Source organism: Rousettus aegyptiacus, unplaced genomic scaffold, assembly GCF_014176215.1.
Source record: "Rousettus aegyptiacus isolate mRouAeg1 unplaced genomic scaffold, mRouAeg1.p scaffold_m13_p_5, whole genome shotgun sequence".
Lineage (NCBI taxonomy): Eukaryota > Metazoa > Chordata > Mammalia > Chiroptera > Pteropodidae > Rousettus > Rousettus aegyptiacus.
The window spans coordinates 108,800,933-108,819,333 of record NW_023416308.1 but is presented as its reverse complement, the minus strand read 5'-3'; the positions used below and the strand labels follow the sequence as shown (position 1 = coordinate 108,819,333).

At 50.2% G+C, this 18,401-nt stretch overlaps 1 protein-coding gene across 3 annotated transcripts; it reads left to right on the top strand.

The window, feature by feature from the left end:
- Positions 1 to 284: 284 nt before the first annotated feature.
- On the top strand, positions 285 to 18,344 carry PACSIN3 (protein kinase C and casein kinase substrate in neurons 3). 3 transcript variants are annotated; one of them, XM_016146704.2, is made up of 11 exons: positions 285 to 672; positions 13,562 to 13,634; positions 13,885 to 13,974; positions 14,127 to 14,283; positions 15,031 to 15,266; positions 15,379 to 15,534; positions 16,169 to 16,344; positions 16,492 to 16,612; positions 16,780 to 16,916; positions 17,288 to 17,409; positions 17,808 to 18,344. In XM_016146704.2, the coding sequence occupies exons 3-11, from the start codon at positions 13,921 to 13,923 to the stop codon at positions 17,921 to 17,923; spliced, it is 1,275 nt and encodes a 424-aa protein (XP_016002190.2). In that variant the 5' UTR covers positions 285 to 672; positions 13,562 to 13,634; positions 13,885 to 13,920; the 3' UTR covers positions 17,924 to 18,344. The 3 variants fall into 3 exon arrangements, with proteins under 3 accessions (XP_016002190.2, XP_016002189.2, XP_016002188.2); XM_016146703.2 differs by lacking the exon at positions 285 to 672 and adding an exon at positions 10,070 to 10,258; XM_016146702.2 differs by lacking the exon at positions 285 to 672 and adding an exon at positions 10,523 to 10,651.
- The last annotated feature ends 57 nt before the right edge of the window (positions 18,345 to 18,401 follow it).

The following is an 18,401-nucleotide window of genomic DNA, read 5'->3' as shown; positions in this document are numbered from 1 at the left end:
GCCTACGTGTTGGCCCTAATCCAGTCGAAAGTCAGCAGACCTGCCAGAAATAAAGATGGCAGCCAGTGCTAGGCCACCCAACCTGAAGCCTCTTCAGACACAGCGCTGCCAGGCTTCTGAGGGTCACAGAAGATTAGGTACCAATCAAAGCTTCGGCTTCACCTTCCCTGTCTTCTAATTGGTGGCCACTCCCGCTCGAGCTTTGGGATTGGCTGATTCCTGGTTGGCGAGAGACAGCTTTGTAGAAAGCTCGCTACTTCGCCGCGGTGGAAACCAAGCTCTTCCCAAGTGGAAGCTTTGCGATGCGTGTCGAGTAGTGACAGTTCTCCCGCTTAGTGGAATTTTAGCTTCTCTGTGGAGAGCGGTTGAAACTCGCAGCTTTTAACTGAGTTTCTTCCCCCACACCTGCTGAGTGTCCTTCTAGGGAGCAGCCTAGGGCGATAATGGGCCGGAGGAAGTGCGGGCTAACCCGGCTCAGAGGGCTTGTGTGCCCAGACTTCAGTCAAACGCCAAGGCAGCGAGCCTCAGAGGTGTTGTTGCACTGTCCCACTGACCCGAGAGGAGACAGTTCGGATGCAACTTTCTGCGACGAGTCGGGCAGGAGCTGGGGTCAGTTGGAGACTGCTGGGCCTTTTCTTCCACCCGCTCGGTGGAACCTGCACTCAAGTACAGGTACAGATGAAAGACATTTCAAAATATAAGTTTTAGAAAGAAATGAATGCTCCAGAAAGAAAATTCGAAAATGCTTTTCTGATGGGAAGGTCACCTCAGGGTGTTATTAATGGTGACCACCAGGGGAGCGAGCTGGTGGCTTCTCCCCTGCTGGCTAGTAGCTTTGTTTTCAGAGCTGTGTTACAAAAGCAAGCTTGTTCCCTTTACTCAGAACCGCTAGTGGTGTCACCTCAGTAGGGTGCTTGCTCATTTCTAGGGGATATTGAAATACCCTAAAATGTTTACAACTTAGAAGAGAAGAAAAATAATGTGAAACAAGTCAAACAATTGAATTTAGAACATAGTTGAGTAGTAAATTGTGGCATGCCAACCAAGACTTTCAGATGCATTCAGAAAAGATAATCAAATGGAGAAAGTATTTAGAGAAGCCTCACAGAGAAACCGGAATTTCATAGAGTTGGCTAGGAGAGGGAGGTGGAGAAATAGCTTGATAAAAGTTAGGAATGGGTGTGCGTTATGAGAAAGAGAAAAGCAGCCCCTGGCATCTGGGAGCTGGCCTGGTAGTGGCAGGCCTTGGTGTTTTGTGGAAATAAATTCACAATAAACAATACCAGACAAGGCCACTCTGTGACTGTGATAGATCAATGCAGAAACATCACTCACATTTGAACACAGGCAAAAGTATGAACATTGTCCAAATGACAAAAATGACCAAAACTCCCCCTATTATTCGGGCTAATATGAATGACCGCAGCTTCTTTGCCAATCACAGCTTTAGCTTTGCTTCATTCCTGCCACTTTACAGATAAAATTTATTGATATCCAATCTTGGAATTACCTCCATTTCCTGACAGCCTCCAATCCAGAGCAAAGCCCCACTTCTTTGAACCCTTATCCAAATCATCTAACACAAACCAATCCTATAAGTTCTTTCTAACACCTTACAGAGATGTCCCTTCATTTCCCATCCTCTGTTGCTGTGAGTGGTAAATCCAAAGTTCAACTGTATACAGGAGTGTTCCTGGTGGTGTTTGGCTTGGGGACATTAACATTTATGAGTAGGGTAAGAGACAGCTTGAAGAGGATAAGATTGATTTCATTGAAGATCTGTGCAGAATAAGAGAGGCCAAATAAAGGGAGAGGTTGAATAGCAGATAGAATTTAAATTTCATATATTCTACTGACATCAAAAACCTACTCTGTTCCCGTCCCTATCCTGGTTAAAGAGAATGCTGAAATGAAAAATGCTCTTTGCCCCCATAGAGTGTGCCTTTTAATAGGCAAGGAAACTTACAGCTACCGTAGAGAGTGGGAGGCACAGAAAAGGGACATTTTAACTCATCTTGGAGTGGGGCAAAGAAGGGACAGTGTCAAAGAAGTTTTCCCAGAGAAGGTGACACTTAAACTGAATTTTGAGAGATGGGGAGGGGAGAAGGGGCAAGCATTCTAGGCAGAGGAAGTATGAAATGGAAAGGCAGGGAAGTGAAACTTAGCCATGATGGATTCATGAGCAAAGGAAATTTCTTGCTTAATGCCAGGTTTCCCCAGAATCCACTTTTAGGATTGAGGAGTTTCCCATGGTGGATTAAACAGATTGCATGTGACCAGTGGAAACCTGCCTATCGCAGTCCAGTAAAGTGCTTTGTTTCAGGTTGTGGTTTGTTTCACCACAAAATAACTGCCTAGGGGCTTGATGTCATCTATTCCCATCTGATGAATGATCAGGTGCAAGGACAGAAACCTTTAATATACATTTTTTGATGCTGCTAATCTGATAATGAGGTGAATGGTGCAGCATTGTTCAGGTTTCATGCCGAGGAGTGGCTGTGCCATGAAACCCCGTTTATAGATGTTTTGGTCCTATTTGTGACACTACCTTTGACATAAGGCATCACAAGGCAATTCATTCAAAAGTTGCTGGTGATAGCAAATCAAGGTCTCGTGTTCGCACTGGAGGCGGGGCAGACCAAAAGCATGACCCTAAATAATGCTAGTTTCTTTGATATGCAAAACAACATGTGGCTTAGTGTTTTCTGGAACAAAAAATATAGCACAGTGAGAAGAGCATTGTTCTTAGACTATGTGATCTTGGGTTCATCATTTCATTTTTTTGTGCCTAAGTTTCCTCATCATAAAATCAAAGGGAGGGACTAAGTGGCTCAGATCTCTTCCAGCTTTAAAATCCATGATCCTGTAACTTGCTGTGAAAATAGAAGAAACCAGTGACTGCTTTGAACCCTGGCCTCCCTGTGGGAAATTTCCATCTAGCAGGAATCACTTTTCTGGTGCAGGCTGATACATGACTAGGATTCTGATCAAGCTGTCTAGGGATGCAAACACTGCTGAGTCTTCAAAACTATCTTTAATCCATGTGGGTGGTGTGTGCAGGCTTCCCACACAGTTACTGCATCCAGAGGTTTGCAAATGACAGCTTCAAGGATTCTGCAGAGTTTTCAGGGAACTGAAGTTTAAATTCCTCCTAAAGGATGGGAAACGGACTGAATACAGCATCCAGAGTCCTTGTTGCTTGACACCTCCAATACATATTTAAATGCCCAAATATGAATACATTCATAATAATGCTAAATGAAGGCATGAGTCCCACCCTCTGGGAAGTCTGGCATTCTTTTCAAAAATACAATTTTGAGTAGCTTTGGAAGTGGTCAGACAGCTGTGTACACACCAAAAAACCTATCTTCTGTCTTTACTGTGAGGGATGAAGCACCATCCCTACACTAAATCAACATCCCGTCATGAAACACCATAGGTACAGGATTCCAGGAGACTTCCCTAGGCAGCCGGATTCTCAGGGCATTTGCCTGAGTGCTGAGATAATGTATGTGAAAGTACTTTGCAGACTGTAAAGTGTTCTATAAATAGAAGTTGTTACATAATCTCCTGGTGATACTCGTTTACTGATCTGATAAGTTCTGATAAAGGTGGTGAGGAAGTTCTTTGCTGTTCCAAAGAGTTCTCACCAATCAAATAGCCATCATGGAAAGAATGAGGACCAGAGAATCAGAAACCAGGGTTATGAGTTCTGGCAGTACCTTCTACTCACTCTTGTAATGCCAATGAAGACTGCCAGTTTCCTATGAGTGGGTGTGTCAACGCTAGTGGGACCGGGAGAACTACATTTGCATTCCTTTACATTCCCCTCATCCCACTCCCTTCTCCACTGCCCAGCTTTCACTCCTGTCCCTACTATGACATGTTAACTCCAGAAGCATGTGACGAAACACTCGCCCAAGGAACCCCAGCTAAGTTTGTCCCTGTAGAGGAAGGCAGTGAGCTGCCCGAGTACCTGTGGTTCTTGGTGAAGCCGATAGCCTGGAAGGAGTGAGGGAGGTTTCATCACACGCACTTTCTGCAACATTCCAAACTCCGAGTGGGCATCTTCCCAGACACGTTTACTGTATACTACTCTTTGTCCTTGACTATCCCTGTGTCATAAGGCCCCAGAATCTGAGAGTTTTTTCATAATTATAGGCAGTCTAGAAGACCAAGCCACATTTGCGTTGGCAACATTTAGGCCCCTGATCCATTCTGCAAAGAAACATATTTGTGAAACTAGATAAGGAGAAACTTTGAAAGACAGCTGCTTTTTAAGTTCAAGAATTTTTTTTTTTTTCATCAAATTCAAGAAGTTTTTTTTTACTAGATTTCCAAGGATAACAGCTATGGTCTCCTCTAGCCCAGTGTGGTGGGCTGAATGGTGATCCTTGAAAATATATACCCACATTCTAATCCCCAAAACCTGTGAATGTTACTTTATTTAGCAAAAGGATCTTTGCAGATGTAGTTAAGGATTTTAAGATGAGGAGCTCATCCTGGATTATCTGAGTAGGCCCTAAATCCAGTGGCAAGAGAAGATGATGTTGAAGATAGAGGCAGAGATTGGAGTCATATGGCTAAAACCCCAGAGATGCCAAAGATTGCCAGACTGCTAGCAGCCACCAGAAGCTGGGAGAAGGGCAGGTAAAGACTCACCCCCAGAGGCTGGGGAGGGAGTGTATACCTGCTAACAGTTTGATTTTGGATTTCTGGCCTCCAGAACTGTAAGACAAGTGATTTCTGCTGTTTAAAGCCACCAGCCTATGCTCATTTGTTACAGCAGCCCCGGGGAACTAATAAACCCATCTCTACCATGAATGCTCAGCATTACTGAGTGGGAAAATCCCTTGCAGGTGTTGGGGTCAGACAGCTCTCTCATTCCCACTTCCTAGCTGTGTCCTTGAACTAATCTTAGCACCTCTCTGAGCCTGTTTCCTCCTTTGTAAACTGAGAAGAATAAGTCCTACGGACAGGGTGACCAAATGCTGAGCAGAACGCCCATTTTACCGTGGACATTCCATACACACGTTCTCCGTGCTCCTCCTTTGCCACCTGGTCCTGTCCCACCTCAGGGATAGAGCTCTCATTCCGAGGTTGAGTTGTATGGTTTTTTTTATCTTCCCCCAGGTTTTAGGGCTCATCCGTGATGTCCAGAATAGTGCTTGGCCACATCATCTTGACACTTGGACATCTCATCAGTATCTCAAACCCAATGTTCAAGAGTGAGATCTTGATCTTCCTCTTTCTTTGCTTGCCTCTTTCACATTTCCCCCCATCTTGGTAAGTGGAACTTCAAGCTAAAACTCAGGAAGTCATTTTTTTAAATTTTTTTGAATTTATTTTTATTTTTTGACTTTTCCTTTTCAAATAATCTCAGATTTACAAAGAGTTGCAAAAAGGTCACAAAGAATTTTAATATACTTTTTCTTAATTCTCCAAATGTAACATCATATACAATTATCAAAATGAGGAAATTAATACTAGTAACACTATTATCTATCTAATCTATAAACTTTATGCAAATTTTGCCAAGTACCCCACTAATGTCCTACTCTGGTCCAGAGTTTAATCTGAGATCATAGGTTGGGAGTCATTTTGAAATCTCTCCCTCTTACCATTCACGTTTAATCCATCAGCAAGTTCTATAGATTCTTTCCCCTAAATACTTCTTCAGTCCATGCACTGAGCACTTCCATGGTTACTACCCTAGAAAAAGCCACTATGATCTTGCAACCAAATGACTGCAGCAGCCCCGCCCCCAACTTGTCTTCCTACTTTTTATATCCCTCTAATCCAGGGGTCAGCAGAGTTTCGGAGTAAAAGTACTGATAGTAAATATTCTAGGCTTTGTGAGTCATACAGTCTCTGTTGCAACTACTCAATTGTGCCATTGCAGTGCAAAAGCAGCCATAGACAATTTGTAAACAAATGAGTGTGGCTATATTTCAATAAAAATTTATCTGTGGGCACAGAAATTTGAATTTTCTATAACCTTCATATATCATGAAGTATTATTCTTCTTTTGATTTTTTTCAGCCATTTAAAAATGTGAAAACTACCCTTAGCTTGTAGGTGGTCCAGGCCACTATTTGCTGATCCCCTGCTCTAGTCCAGTTCTCACACAACATCTAGAAAGATAGTCAGATCTTCCTTCTGCTTGAATTCTGCATTCGGAATAAAACAAAGCAGCAGGGTGCTGCCCGCCCCTCTTACATCACCCTGGACCACTCATTCTCTCTACTCTTCTGTCCCAGAAGGTCAAGTTCCCATTTCAGGGCCTTTGACCACATCAGTCTTTCTACCTGGAATGCCCTCTCCTAGGTTCCCTCTTTACCTAGATAAGTTCCATTTGTCTTTTGGGTTTGGGGCCTTTTTGGGTAGAGAACCTTAAACTTCTTAGAGACGTCTTCTCTGACCCTCCCTCCGCCCCTCATTGAAATTATACCCCTCTTATTATTCTCTTATAGCACCGTGTCTTTTTTATTTTTTTTCTTTCCCTTAAAACACTTGTCACAACTGGTAATTATGTATTTGGGCCTTAATTTGATTTTAGTGGAAAACTCCATGAAGTCAGGGTCTGTTTCTGTCTGCTTTGTTTGCATTGTGGACCAAGCACCAAGCACGGTGTCTGGCATAGCGGGTATTTCCTTTGGAGTCAGCTAAATTAATGGAGTCTCTACCAGTACTCCTCTTTTACCAGTAAGGAGGATGCCAGTGGACTTCAGGGAATGGCCAAATGAACCAGGGCATTTCCTAAGCAGAATTCTCCTGGCCTACCAAGCTGATACCTGGACTATGCAGTGGCAAGTCTGTGGAACCTTCTGAAGAATCTGCTCCGGGCAAATTCCTGACCCTGGAGAAGCTTTTCCTAAAGGCCCCACTCTGAAACCTGCTATGCATTTTCACTCTAATGCTATCCATCTGCTCTTCTTCCTGTGCTCCAACCCAGAAAGAGCCTCCCTCTCAATAACTCTGGGGTTGCCTGAGATCTTAAAAACATAGCTGTTGTATCAGAATACTTTACTCAGCTGCAGCAGTATCCAGAGGCCACGGAGAGAAACACAGAAGCCCTCAGCCTTCTGCCTGCCCTAATCTGTCCTCTGCACGACTGCCAGAGTTACCTTTTAAAAAGCTAGATCTGATCCAGTCACTCCTATCCATACTTCCCATTGCCTATAGGATAAGTCTAAATTCCTTAACCTACTTTGCAACCCATCTTTCCAGCCTCATCTTACATCTGCTCCCACTCCATCCTGAACTCAATACTCTAGATAGTCAAGACTGGAACTGTTCAATACAGTTGCCACTAGCCACTTGTGGCTGTTAAATTTTTAATTAATTAAAATTAGATTAAATTTAAAATTCAGTTCCTTGATCACACTAGCCATATTTCAAGTGCTTAGTAACCACATGTGGCTACCATATTGGTATTGAACGGTGCAGCTATAGAATGTTTCCATCAGTGCTGAAAATTCTATTTGGACACAACTGTTTTAGATAAGAAGACCCACTCACCATCTTCTAAAATGACTATTTTAATTATACAATTTATACATAAGTACATTCTCATTGTTAATTTTCTAACATTACAAAACTCTCCTTTATTAATTCTAGACCTCTCCCTAGAGATAACCACTGAAATCAGTCTGGTATATATTATTTCTGTATATTTTGTGTGTTCTGCCCTTTGCTTTTTTATTCAACAGCATCTTGGAGGTCTTCATATAAGAACATATCTCTCTCTACTTTGTGCTTAAGTTATTACAGAGTAATCCGAAACATGAATGAACTTTAGGTTATTTAACCATTGCCCTCCTATGCACATTTGTTTCCAGTTTTTCCTTATTGCAAACAATACGATATGCAAACATCTTTGTATGTTTTTCTGCACTTGTACATGTTTTTTTTTAAGGTAGATACCTAAAAGTGGAATTGCTGGGTCACCAAGTCGTATGCTAATACCTCTGGGGCTTGGCACACCCTGGTGCTCCCGCCTAGAATGCCTCTCCAGATGACTAATTTCTGCTCATCAAGACCAATCAAGTGTCATGCCTTGTGAAAGGCGGTCTCTTCCTCTCTTTTCCCATAGTATTTCATGTCCTCATTGTATCATTATTGTACACTTAGGGCTCTGCCTTATTTATGTCTGTATTCCCAATACTCAGCATAGGGCTTAGCATAGAGCAAAAATTCAAATGTTTCCTTGAGTGGATAAATGAATGAACGAATGAAAGAACAAACAAACAAAAGTGAAGGCACAGTGGTTAGGACATTCCAGAAGTTCAAGGTGAGTCTGTGAGTATTGTGAGCTTGGGCTTTGGATCTATGTACCACCAGGTGCTCTGGCCCAAGCTGCCTCTCTAGGTTTCTATCTATCTAGCCCTCTGACCTTGTGCATCTCGAATTCAGTTCCAGTTAGGTACCACACTGATAGAGCAGGATGAGTATGTAGGGGCTCTGGTTGCAGAGCATAGAAATCTGAGCCCTGGGAGCAGCACTAGCAGGGGGTTTGGCTTTCCAAGGGCAACTCTATCTCCTTTCACCTTGAAGCAGCAGGAGATGCTCTGTGATTTGTTTTATTTTTTCTCCCCAGGGGGCAATTAGGATCAGCTGCAACATTTTTGCTTTCTGCTTCCAGACTGAACCTAAGACAAGCCAGATGTTTTCTACCCTGCACCCACTCCTTGTGGTCTGTTGAACAGCCCAGTTTTCTGAGTCTCTCTGGGACCTGGCTTCTTCAGATCTCAGAGCATGGCTTGCAGCCTTTGTTTTTAATGGGGATTTAATAGGTGGCTCCTGTAATTAATTTCATTCTTGTGTTTTCACTCTTTCTGTGTAGGTGCCTAAAGGCCCCCAGGCATTAGGTGGAATGTTAAATGATTTTAAATAATACCAAACACTGTGGCTGTCATTAGACATTATCACAGCTCTTATTTGCAGTTGTTTTACAATTATTAATTAGCTGGGACACATGGCCTATTTGGGAGGTCCGCCCGGTCATCTGTCATGTTTTATGGAGGCAGAAACAGAGATATAGAGAAAAGGGACTTGACCAAGCCCCACGGAGTGGGTGTTGAAACTGGTTTCAGAAGCACATCCTGCTGGGTACACACCCTTGTGAGCACCAAGGCAAGGATCCACTACTCAAGTACTACTTGCCAAGCGGCCAGAGGCCCCAGGCCAAAGGTGGCACATCTTGTGGGCCTCACAGGCATCTTGGGGAGACAGTTTCACCCTCCCACAAGGACTACAGAGCACGTCCGCCCTCATTAGCTAACACTACCACTTGAAATTACCCCATTCATTCTCTTCAGGTCTTTTCCCATGTTATGAGTGTATTATCTGCATGAAGAATGCGTCAGTGATTCCTCCTGGATTTAGAAACATAATTTTGCTATTTTTAATGCTGCTGTAGGCACACCCCTCAGGGAGTATATGAGTATTTGGGGGGGGGCGGGGAGGAGCGAGATAGGGGGTGGGAAGGGAGAGTACGTGCTGGAGAGAGAACAGTGTGACCCTCGGCCTCCCAGAGCGCCATGCCGTCCCCCTGGGGGTGCACTCCTTGGAGGTCACCCCCGCCTCTCCAATTGCGAGCAAATTTGCACCGTCTGGACCCTCCGAGCGCCCCGGGCGTCTGACCCCGCCCGCTCGCGCCTACTCTTGCCTGCTACATGGAGGGCACGGCCGCCGCCGGGTCACCGGCCCAGGAGCGAATGAGAGGGGCGGGGAGGCCTAGCAGGTGGCGCTTAGGTCAGCTTGGGAACATTCTTGGACCGCTCCAGTGGATATAAATAACTGACGAGCAGCCTCCGAAAAATCCTAGGTGGGGGTAAAGGGGTGAGGAAGAAGGGATTTATTTAGGGTGAGGTGGCATCTTGGCGATCTGGAAAAATCCACCAAAGCTGGCGACTGACAAGGGGCAGGAAGGGCGAAGGGATTTAAGAGTAAATAGTAGTACAAAATCTGGCAATAAGAACTCGAAGGGGGAGGAGCTCATGCATTTGGCCCCACCCCCACCGCGTGTCTGTCGCAGGCCTCGGAATTCGCCCCAGATTGGCAGGCAGGTCTGTGCGTGGAAAGGGCATGGCTTTGGAGTCCTGGCCGTGATCGACTACAGATCTTGTGCAAGTCGCTGAAGGTCTCCGAGACTCAGTTTCCGCGTCTGTACAGTGGGAATCCCAATGCTTACAAGGGGATGGTTGTGAGCCATGCCGGAGCTAACTTTTAAGAAATCTGTGATCAGCAAAAAAATGTAAGGCAGTATAACCCTCAGGCCTCCTTCTGAGGGGTGTCCGTGCAGGCCCAGTCCCTTCCCTGCTCCACCGGTCTCCCAGATTCTACAAAGGCAGGGAGGGGCAAAGCTGAAATCGGACTCCCTGCAGCGGCACGGCTCCACCCTGGGGACTCGGCCCTGGCTTTTCTCACGCGGGAGCCGCGGTTTGCCGCTATGCCTGCAGCCCCTGCGCCCGCCGATGGCCGGTGGGGTTGGGGCCGCGGCGACAAGGAGAGGGCGGGGCCGGGGGCTGGGCTTCCCGGGGGAGGGCCCGGCGCGCTCCGGGAGGCGGCAGCCGGGGCTGGGGAGTGTCAGGACTCGGGCCGGAGCGTGGCCGGACCCCCTCTAGCCGAGGCTCGCAGAGGGGACGCGGTGAGTACTGCCCCGGCGGGGACCGGTGGGAGGCGGTGGCGGGACCGCCGGCTCGAGCCCGCTCTCTCCACCCTCCCACTCCTGAAGTTTGCAATGGGACCAGCTCCCGCCCCAGAAGCCCCTGGCCACCCTGTTCTGAGCGAGGACGAGAAGAGCTGCCTCTGAACCGAGGGGGTGTCTCATTTGCGGCGCTGAGTACCCTGCAATTCCGTGGGCGGGCCGGGGGATGGGGGCGTCGCTACAGGAGGGCCACACCATCTCTCCTGGGGCCTCTTAAGGGCCCCAGACCTCCCAGGGCTCCCCGATGACCCTTTACCCTATGCAAAGAGCCCCAATTCCTGGTGTCGCTGCCCTGGGTCGCTCTCTGGAGTCCACGGCAGGGTCCCACCCCCGCCGAGACCGAGTTCAACAAGTTTGGCCAAGAAGTCCCAGACCCTACATGGCTAGGCCTGGCCAGGCAGCTCCGCGTGGACTCCACGGGCTCCGAGTTGTGCAGTGCCCGGCCGGCAAGAGAGACCGGTTCACGGGCGCCGTCCACAGGGTTGAGACCAGAGCCCGGCGGCCCTTGGGTTCTAGGGTTTGGTTTGGAGGCTCTGGGTTTGGAGTGCGTCATCAGGGGAGCAGGCACCTTGGCCGGCAGGTCGGGTTTCCAAAAGTGCCCCTTTGTTATGCCCCTCCCTGGCCCTGCCTCCTCTCCTTTCCCCGCGCCACCCCCTCCCCCAACCACTAGGGCCGCGGGTCCCCGCCGCTCTAGCTTAGATGTCTCTCTCTGGATCAGTGTTCTGCCACCTCCTGTGCATTAAAATTCTAGAGTTGCCAGCCTGCCGGGAGGAGCTGCTAGGAGGAGAGGCCCTTAGGTGCAGCCTGTGACTCAGGGCAGAAGATGGGTAGGGCAGGACGGCAATGCTACCTCCCAGGGGCATGCCCCAGCTTCTGGAAAGGGTGGGAGCTGGTCCCGGCAGGGGTGACTTATCATTTCAAGAAAGGAGAGTGGGTTCTTCCCTGAAAATCCCAGGACTCCTTATCTTGACCCAGGCACCCATGAGGAGACCCTGCCAAGCCCCAGCCAACCTGTCTGGGCCCGGGAATTGCTGGCTCCCTGGGCTGGGAAGCGTTCACTATTTGCTTTCTGAGCCCTTGTCTGTGGCAGTGTGTTCTGGGGACCCATTAGAGTCTCTGCTAAGGTCAGGAGGCACAGGGTGCTGGCCTTCCATAACCGGCCAAGGCGCAAGGCCCACTCCTATAGCTAGATCAATCCTGGTCTGTGGGGCCTGGCTGTGCTTGGGGTTCGGGCTTGTGTTTGCTCTGGGAGGCTGGAGGGAGCAGTGCCAACCCTGTACACACAGCATGCTCTGTTCTGGGGCCAGTGAAAGGGAATGGGTGGGGGGCAGCTCTCCCGGGAGTTGGGAGCATGGAGGCTGGAGCAGGCAGGGGCCCTGGGCCCCTGGATGCCTGACTGGGACAGCTCCAAAGGCCCTGTGATTTACAGCTGCAGCTCTGGTTCTCTCCATCTGGTTGACAAGTTGTTTCTGAGCAAATGGGACAGACTCAAGAGGAAGCAAGGTGAAGTGCTGAGAACTCTGGTGGGGCCAATTGCTCTGCCCCTCTCCTGCTCTGTGCCCAGGCATCCCTACTGCAGGCCTTAGCTCTCCCTCCTGTTAGCTTAGGGGTAGAAGCTTACTCAGGTCAAGCTTTCTCACAGCTGCTATAGCCAGTGGGTTTCCCAGTCTTCAGGGGGATGTCATTTGTTTTTTTCATTCAACTACTAACTCCAGTGTCTGGAGAAACCCAAATTGGATTCTCAGGAAGCCTCTGTCAATGACTGCGGACTGATCCTGTCTTACCCGTTACAACCCCAGTGGGATGTACACCCTGACTGAATGGGTATATAGTGGCTTTGAGAATGAGGGTGGAGGAATTAGAGGGGGTGACTGTGGAGAAGATGCTTCGATTTGAGTTTTAAACAGAGGATAGAGGTTCACCAATTTGGACGGGAGTACTGTAATGGAGCCCTGCTTTGGGGGCAAGAGGCACACTCTGTTGTCATTGGTCCCAGCTATGTCCTCTGGGCTTGCTCAGAAGAGGAAGCAATTTCCTTCTACGGGCTTGAGTCGGTGCTGGGGACAGCTGAGACCCTGCACAGAGGCAGGAGGGGAGTGGCTATGTGCCACTGTGACTTCTAGCCCCTGGGGTGGCGGCTCTGGGTTGGAATCTGCCTTGGCCTCTTCTGTGATTCTGGAGAACACTCTTAGAACTGATCACCTGTTTGATTCCCTCATGCTGCCCCAGACTCTGGGCTTTCGAGGGCAAGGATTTGTTGCTCATTACCCATAGAGCTTTGTGGGACCTCAGTGGATGCTGTGGAACAGGGTGAGTGTCTCCTTGTGACTGTTAGGCCCCTCACATTGGCTTGTTCATTGCCTGGTTTGAGTGTTAAACCAGCCCTGGTACGGAAGCAGACCAGGAGGCAGAATTTCCACCTTAGGAGGGAGCTGAGGCTCCTTTAGGAGGGGATAGTAAAATGCACTTGTTCAAGCTTCTTGGCCAAGATAGGATTCAGGCCTTCTGGCTCCCAGTCTGCTCTTCCCAGTATAGGGAACTACTAGGGTGTGGCTGGGCACCCTGACTTGGCCTAGTCTAGAAAAAGGTCACTTTATTGTTCAAAGAAAGGCAGCAGGGTATTGACTTGGACAGGCGTCCTCTTCTCTCATCTGCAGTCAGGGGAGTGGGGCCCTCTGCCCACTGCCCACCCCCGCCTGCCATTTAATCCCCAGCTGGATCGTGTGACCTGCCTGGCATTCTCCTGGCTGGAATCTGGCGCTTCTGACAGCAGTTGCTATATCGGGGGAGCTGGGCACCGCCCTGGACACTCTAGGCCCCCACCCTCACTCCCTGCTTTGCTCCCATCAGCTTCAAGGCAGAGTCACAGTGGCAGCTTTGAAAGTTGGACACCCAGATCCCTGAAGAGATCTCTAGGCTCCAGGTACGTGAGTGAGATGGAGGGAGCGGAGTGCTGGCCCAGGGTGAGTGGAGGAGCTTCGGAACTGCTATCCTTGCCCCTATGGCAGCTCCTCTTGGGGACTTCCAGATCCGTGCCTGATAAGTCCGAGCTCCAACAGCTTTCTGGGTGGTGAGAATGGTAGTGGGGAAAAAGCCCATGGATAGGAGAGGGTCTTTTCCTATTCCTCAAAGTGTATGTCCAGCTTCCCTGCTTACCCTTCTGTGCTCCATAGCCTCAATCTGCCACCATTCCTTGCTGCGGGGACACCATGGCTCCAGAGGAAGATGCCGGAGGGGAGGCCCTAGAGGGCAGTTTTTGGGAGGTGAGCAGCTGGGTTCCAGGTTTGGGGGTGGCACCGAAATGCCCACCCTCCTTTGGGCCTAGCTACCTGTCCAGGGAAATTATATAGCTGTCAGCCCCAGCCCTTGAGGGGGCTTCTCCCTGGACACACTGTCCTTTTCATATATGCCCCAGGCCGGCAACTACAGGCGGACAGTGCAGCGGGTGGAAGACGGGCATCGGCTGTGCGGGGACCTGGTCACCTGCTTCCAGGAACGTGCCCGCATCGAGAAGGCCTACGCCCAGCAGCTGGCTGACTGGGCCCGAAAGTGGAGGGGCGCTGTGGAAAAGGGTGAGCCGGCATGCAGGCCCGGCAGGGAACAAAGGGCCACCAAGGATGGGGAGACCAGGCAGGGCAGCTTCTTTTTGCACCTGTTGTGGAAAGGTTGAGGCTTCCATGTCTGCCTTCCCTTTAAAGGGAAGATCCTCGTGGTTATTCTTACAGTTGTGCTGTTAGAGTTTGCAAAGTAGTCGTCATTTTGTTATTTCTAACAGCCCTATGATGGTGGTAGTTCTGATCTACACATTTTCTAGAGAACAGTCTAGAAGTTCACGGAGGCTAAGTGACTTGTCTGAAGCCAGATAGCTAGAAAGAGCTGAAGCTTGAGCCAGGCCTTCTGATTTGGGAGCTTGGGACCTTTCCGCCCTAACGAGCTGCCCTCCTTGAGAACAGATACTGGTTCTTCCGTCTGAGGTAACAGAATGTAGTGGTTTATATTACAGACCTGAGTTTGAATCTCAGCTTCATCTATAGCTGTAATGCTTTGGGCAATTAGCGTCATTTCTCTGGGGCACCTTTTTTTCATCTGTTAAATGTCGATCATGCCACTGTTTTCACAGTGGTGGTTGAGGCAAAGATTCAGTGAAATCTGGTATGTCAAGGCACAGAGCAAGTATTCAGCAAGCGGCAGCTAGTGTTGTTGCTCATCTTTGCATCCCACCCTCCATGCCTGGTACCCAGAACAGCACCCAATGAGAGGGAGAGGGCTCATTTCCGGTGATATTCCTGGCCTGGCCTAAGCCCCATCCCTCCCTGCAGGCCCCCAGTACGGCACGCTGGAGAAGGCATGGCACGCCTTCTTCACGGCGGCTGAGCGGCTAAGCACGTTGCACCTGGAGGTGCGGGAGAAGCTGCAGGGGCAGGACAGCGAGCGGGTGCGTGCTTGGCAGCGGGGCGCCTTCCACCGGCCAGTGCTGGGTGGCTTCCGTGAGAGCCGGGCTGCTGAGGACAGCTTCCGTAAGGCCCAGAAGCCCTGGCTGAAGAGGCTGAAGGAGGTGAGCCCGGGAGGGATGGGCATCAGAGGCACCCCCTTTCCTGGGCCTGCCAGGGGTTCGAAGGGGCTGGGGTATGGTGTGCAGGGTCCAGAGTTGTCCCTGTGTGTGCCAGGTTGAGGCTTCCAAGAAGAGCTACCATGGAGCCCGGAAGGAGGAGAAAACAGCCCAGACTCGGGAGAGCCACGCAAAGGCAGACAACACGGTCTCCCAGGAGCAGCTGCGCAAGCTGCAGGAACGGGTGGAACGCTGCACCAAGGAGGCCGAGAAGGTACTGGCCCTGAACCAGCCAGCCCAGCTTGGGGCTTCCTGAATGCCTTTCCCAGTCCCCAGCAGTCTTACTGCTCTCATGTTACCTGCCACTCTCTCTCCAGGTTATCATTTAAAGGAGGAACCTGAGAAAAGATGATGGTTTACCCAGGGAAAGACATGGTGCAATTTCAGGCATCGGGATGAGTTTAATAGTTGATGGGACCTTCCCAGTCCTCTTCCTTTCCCTGTGTACCACCTGGGACAACTTCTCATGTTGCCTGTTCTGCCAGAGTGCTCTTTCCTAAAGCTCAGCATATCCAAATCCTCCTGTCCTCTGCTCAGTTTCCACCTCCTCCGTGAAGCTTTTTCTGATTTCTCCTTCCCCTCATCAGTTGACCTCATCTCATCTTTGATTCTCCATCTCTTCTTTCACTCTTAATCTCCACTCACCAGACTCTTAAAGCTAGTGTGCCGGAATGTCACCTCTCTTGTTAGGCTGCTGGGTCTTAGGGGCAGGAACTAGGTCTTGTGACTGATTGCCCCTGGTGTCTAGGCCAGAGCTGGTCCATGACAGGTACTTAGTAAATACTAGCAGAGTCCCGAGTAGAAGAAGGTCTCATCGTCCTCACTGGGCCTCCTCCTTTCCCACCCAGATGAAAACGCAGTATGAGCAGACGCTGGCAGAGCTGCATCGCTACACCCCGCGCTACATGGAGGACATGGAGCAGGCCTTCGAGACCTGCCAGGCCGCTGAGCGCCAGCGGCTGCTCTTCTTCAAAGATATGCTGCTCACCGTACACCAGCACCTCGACCTCTCCAGCAGTGAGAGGTATGGGCTGCGGGGTAGGCGTGGAGATCTGGGGTAACGCTGGGTCTCTTCCATCTCACCCGGGCTCTGGCTGAGCTGAATGAGATTGGAGGTGGGGGTGCAGGAGCCCAGGACTTCCTAGTCTGAGGGTTGTGCCTTGGGCCATAGATTCCATGAGCTCCACAAAGACCTGCATCAGGGTATTGAGGCAGCCAGTGACGAAGAAGATCTGCGCTGGTGGCGCAGCACCCATGGGCCAGGCATGGCCATGAACTGGCCACAGTTTGAGGTATGTGTTCCAGGCGGGGCTGGGAGGCAGGGTGGGCTCCCACAGGGCTCAACCTGGATTTCAGGAGGGAAGCTAGGACTTGAATGAAGTAGGTGAAAGTGGTCTGGATGGCTCTGGCTGCTACCACAGCCTGTAGCCCAGCCTGACCCTAAGCACTGTTCCCACAGGAGTGGTCCTTGGACACACAGAGGATAATCAGCCGGAAGGAGAAGGGTGGCCGGAGCCCTGATGAGGTTACTCTGACCAGCATCGTGCCCACAAGAGATGGCGCTGTGCCCCCACCTCAGTCCCCGGGGTCCTCAGGGTGAGAGCCAATCACCTGGCTGTGCAGCTCTGCCCCCTGCTCTGCCCTCTTTTCCCCGGTCTCCTTTCCTTCAATCACTTCACACCTGAAGTGGGTTGAAAATTGGTGTCAGGGACCTTAGGACCTACTTAGTAGCTGTAATACCACTTTTCACGGTGGTTTACGTTTGCCAGGTGTTTCTCATGTTCCCTCTCATCTACTGCTCACATCAGCACTGTGTGGCAGAGGTCAGACTAGAATCTTTCAGTTCTTCCCCACCTGCATCTCCCAGGGTTCCTCCAAGGGGGTGAGCGCTTAGCCCGGGGTCCTAGGCTCTCGTGCAAGGTATTCCTTGTGCCCTAAGCCTGCCCTCTTCTGCCTCCCCTCTCCAGTGGTGGGCAGGATGAGGACTGGTCAGATGAGGAGAGCTCCCGGAAGGTTGCCACTGGGGTGCGGGTTCGGGCACTCTATGACTACGCTGGCCAAGAAGCTGATGAGCTGAGCTTCCGAGCAGGTACTCTGGGACCCCTTTCCTGTTCCTTTCCCGGCTTCAGCCTCCCCTCCCCTTTTACTGGCCTGAGCAAGGGTGTGGAAAAGGCAAGCCAGTTACTTCTCAAGGGCCAGTTCTCTAACTCTTAAGGTTGTTTTGGGTCCAACCTGCACTAGATAGAATGTCTGCTTTGAGCCCTCACCTGCCTCTCAAAACCACCAGCTGGGGCCTGATTGCTGCATTCAGGGTTGGGGTGGGGTGGCTTGCTGACTTTCACCTCCCTCTGCCTGAACCATGTCTCTTCCTCTAGTTGGATTCTCTAGGTTATTGCCCCACCCCCAGCCCCCCGCCAGTCCTTGACCCAATTGCAGGAATGGGTCTGGGCTAGGGCAGTTAGTAATGATCAATCCCCTTTCTCCCAGGTGAGGAGCTGCTGAAGATGAGTGAGGAGGATGAGCAGGGCTGGTGCCAGGGCCAGCTGCAGAGTGGCCGCATTGGCCTGTACCCTGCCAATTATGTGGAGTGTGTGGGGGCCTGACCACCTTGACAGCCCTTCTGTGACATTTCTCCACCCTGAACCAGAGCCTAGCTTCTCCTGGAAAGTGAGACCTGAGGACCCTGAACCATTGTACCCCTGCTGCCCTTGCGGAAGGAGGAAGTCCAGGGACCCAAGGAGGGGAGGGTCACGTGTCCAGGAAGGGATTGGTAGGGACGGGCCAATTGAGTCTAGGCTGAGGGTAAGATGGGGAGGTCAGGAAGTGACAGAAGGGCTCAGGGATACCTGGGCCTCCCCAGGAGTGCTTCGGTCTCCCCGAAGCACCTCCTTTCGGACCCGGGAACCAGTTCCTAGTCTCTGAGTTTTGGGGTTCCTGGGTGGGCTTGGGTTGAGTGTAGTTCTGGACTAGCAGCACTCTTTTGTGGCTTGTTCTAGTGTGTATTAAACTTGAGGAAAAAAAGCATTGTGTGCATCTTTTTTGATACTCTGACCTTGCCAGGCTGCAGAGGGCATCCGGAGA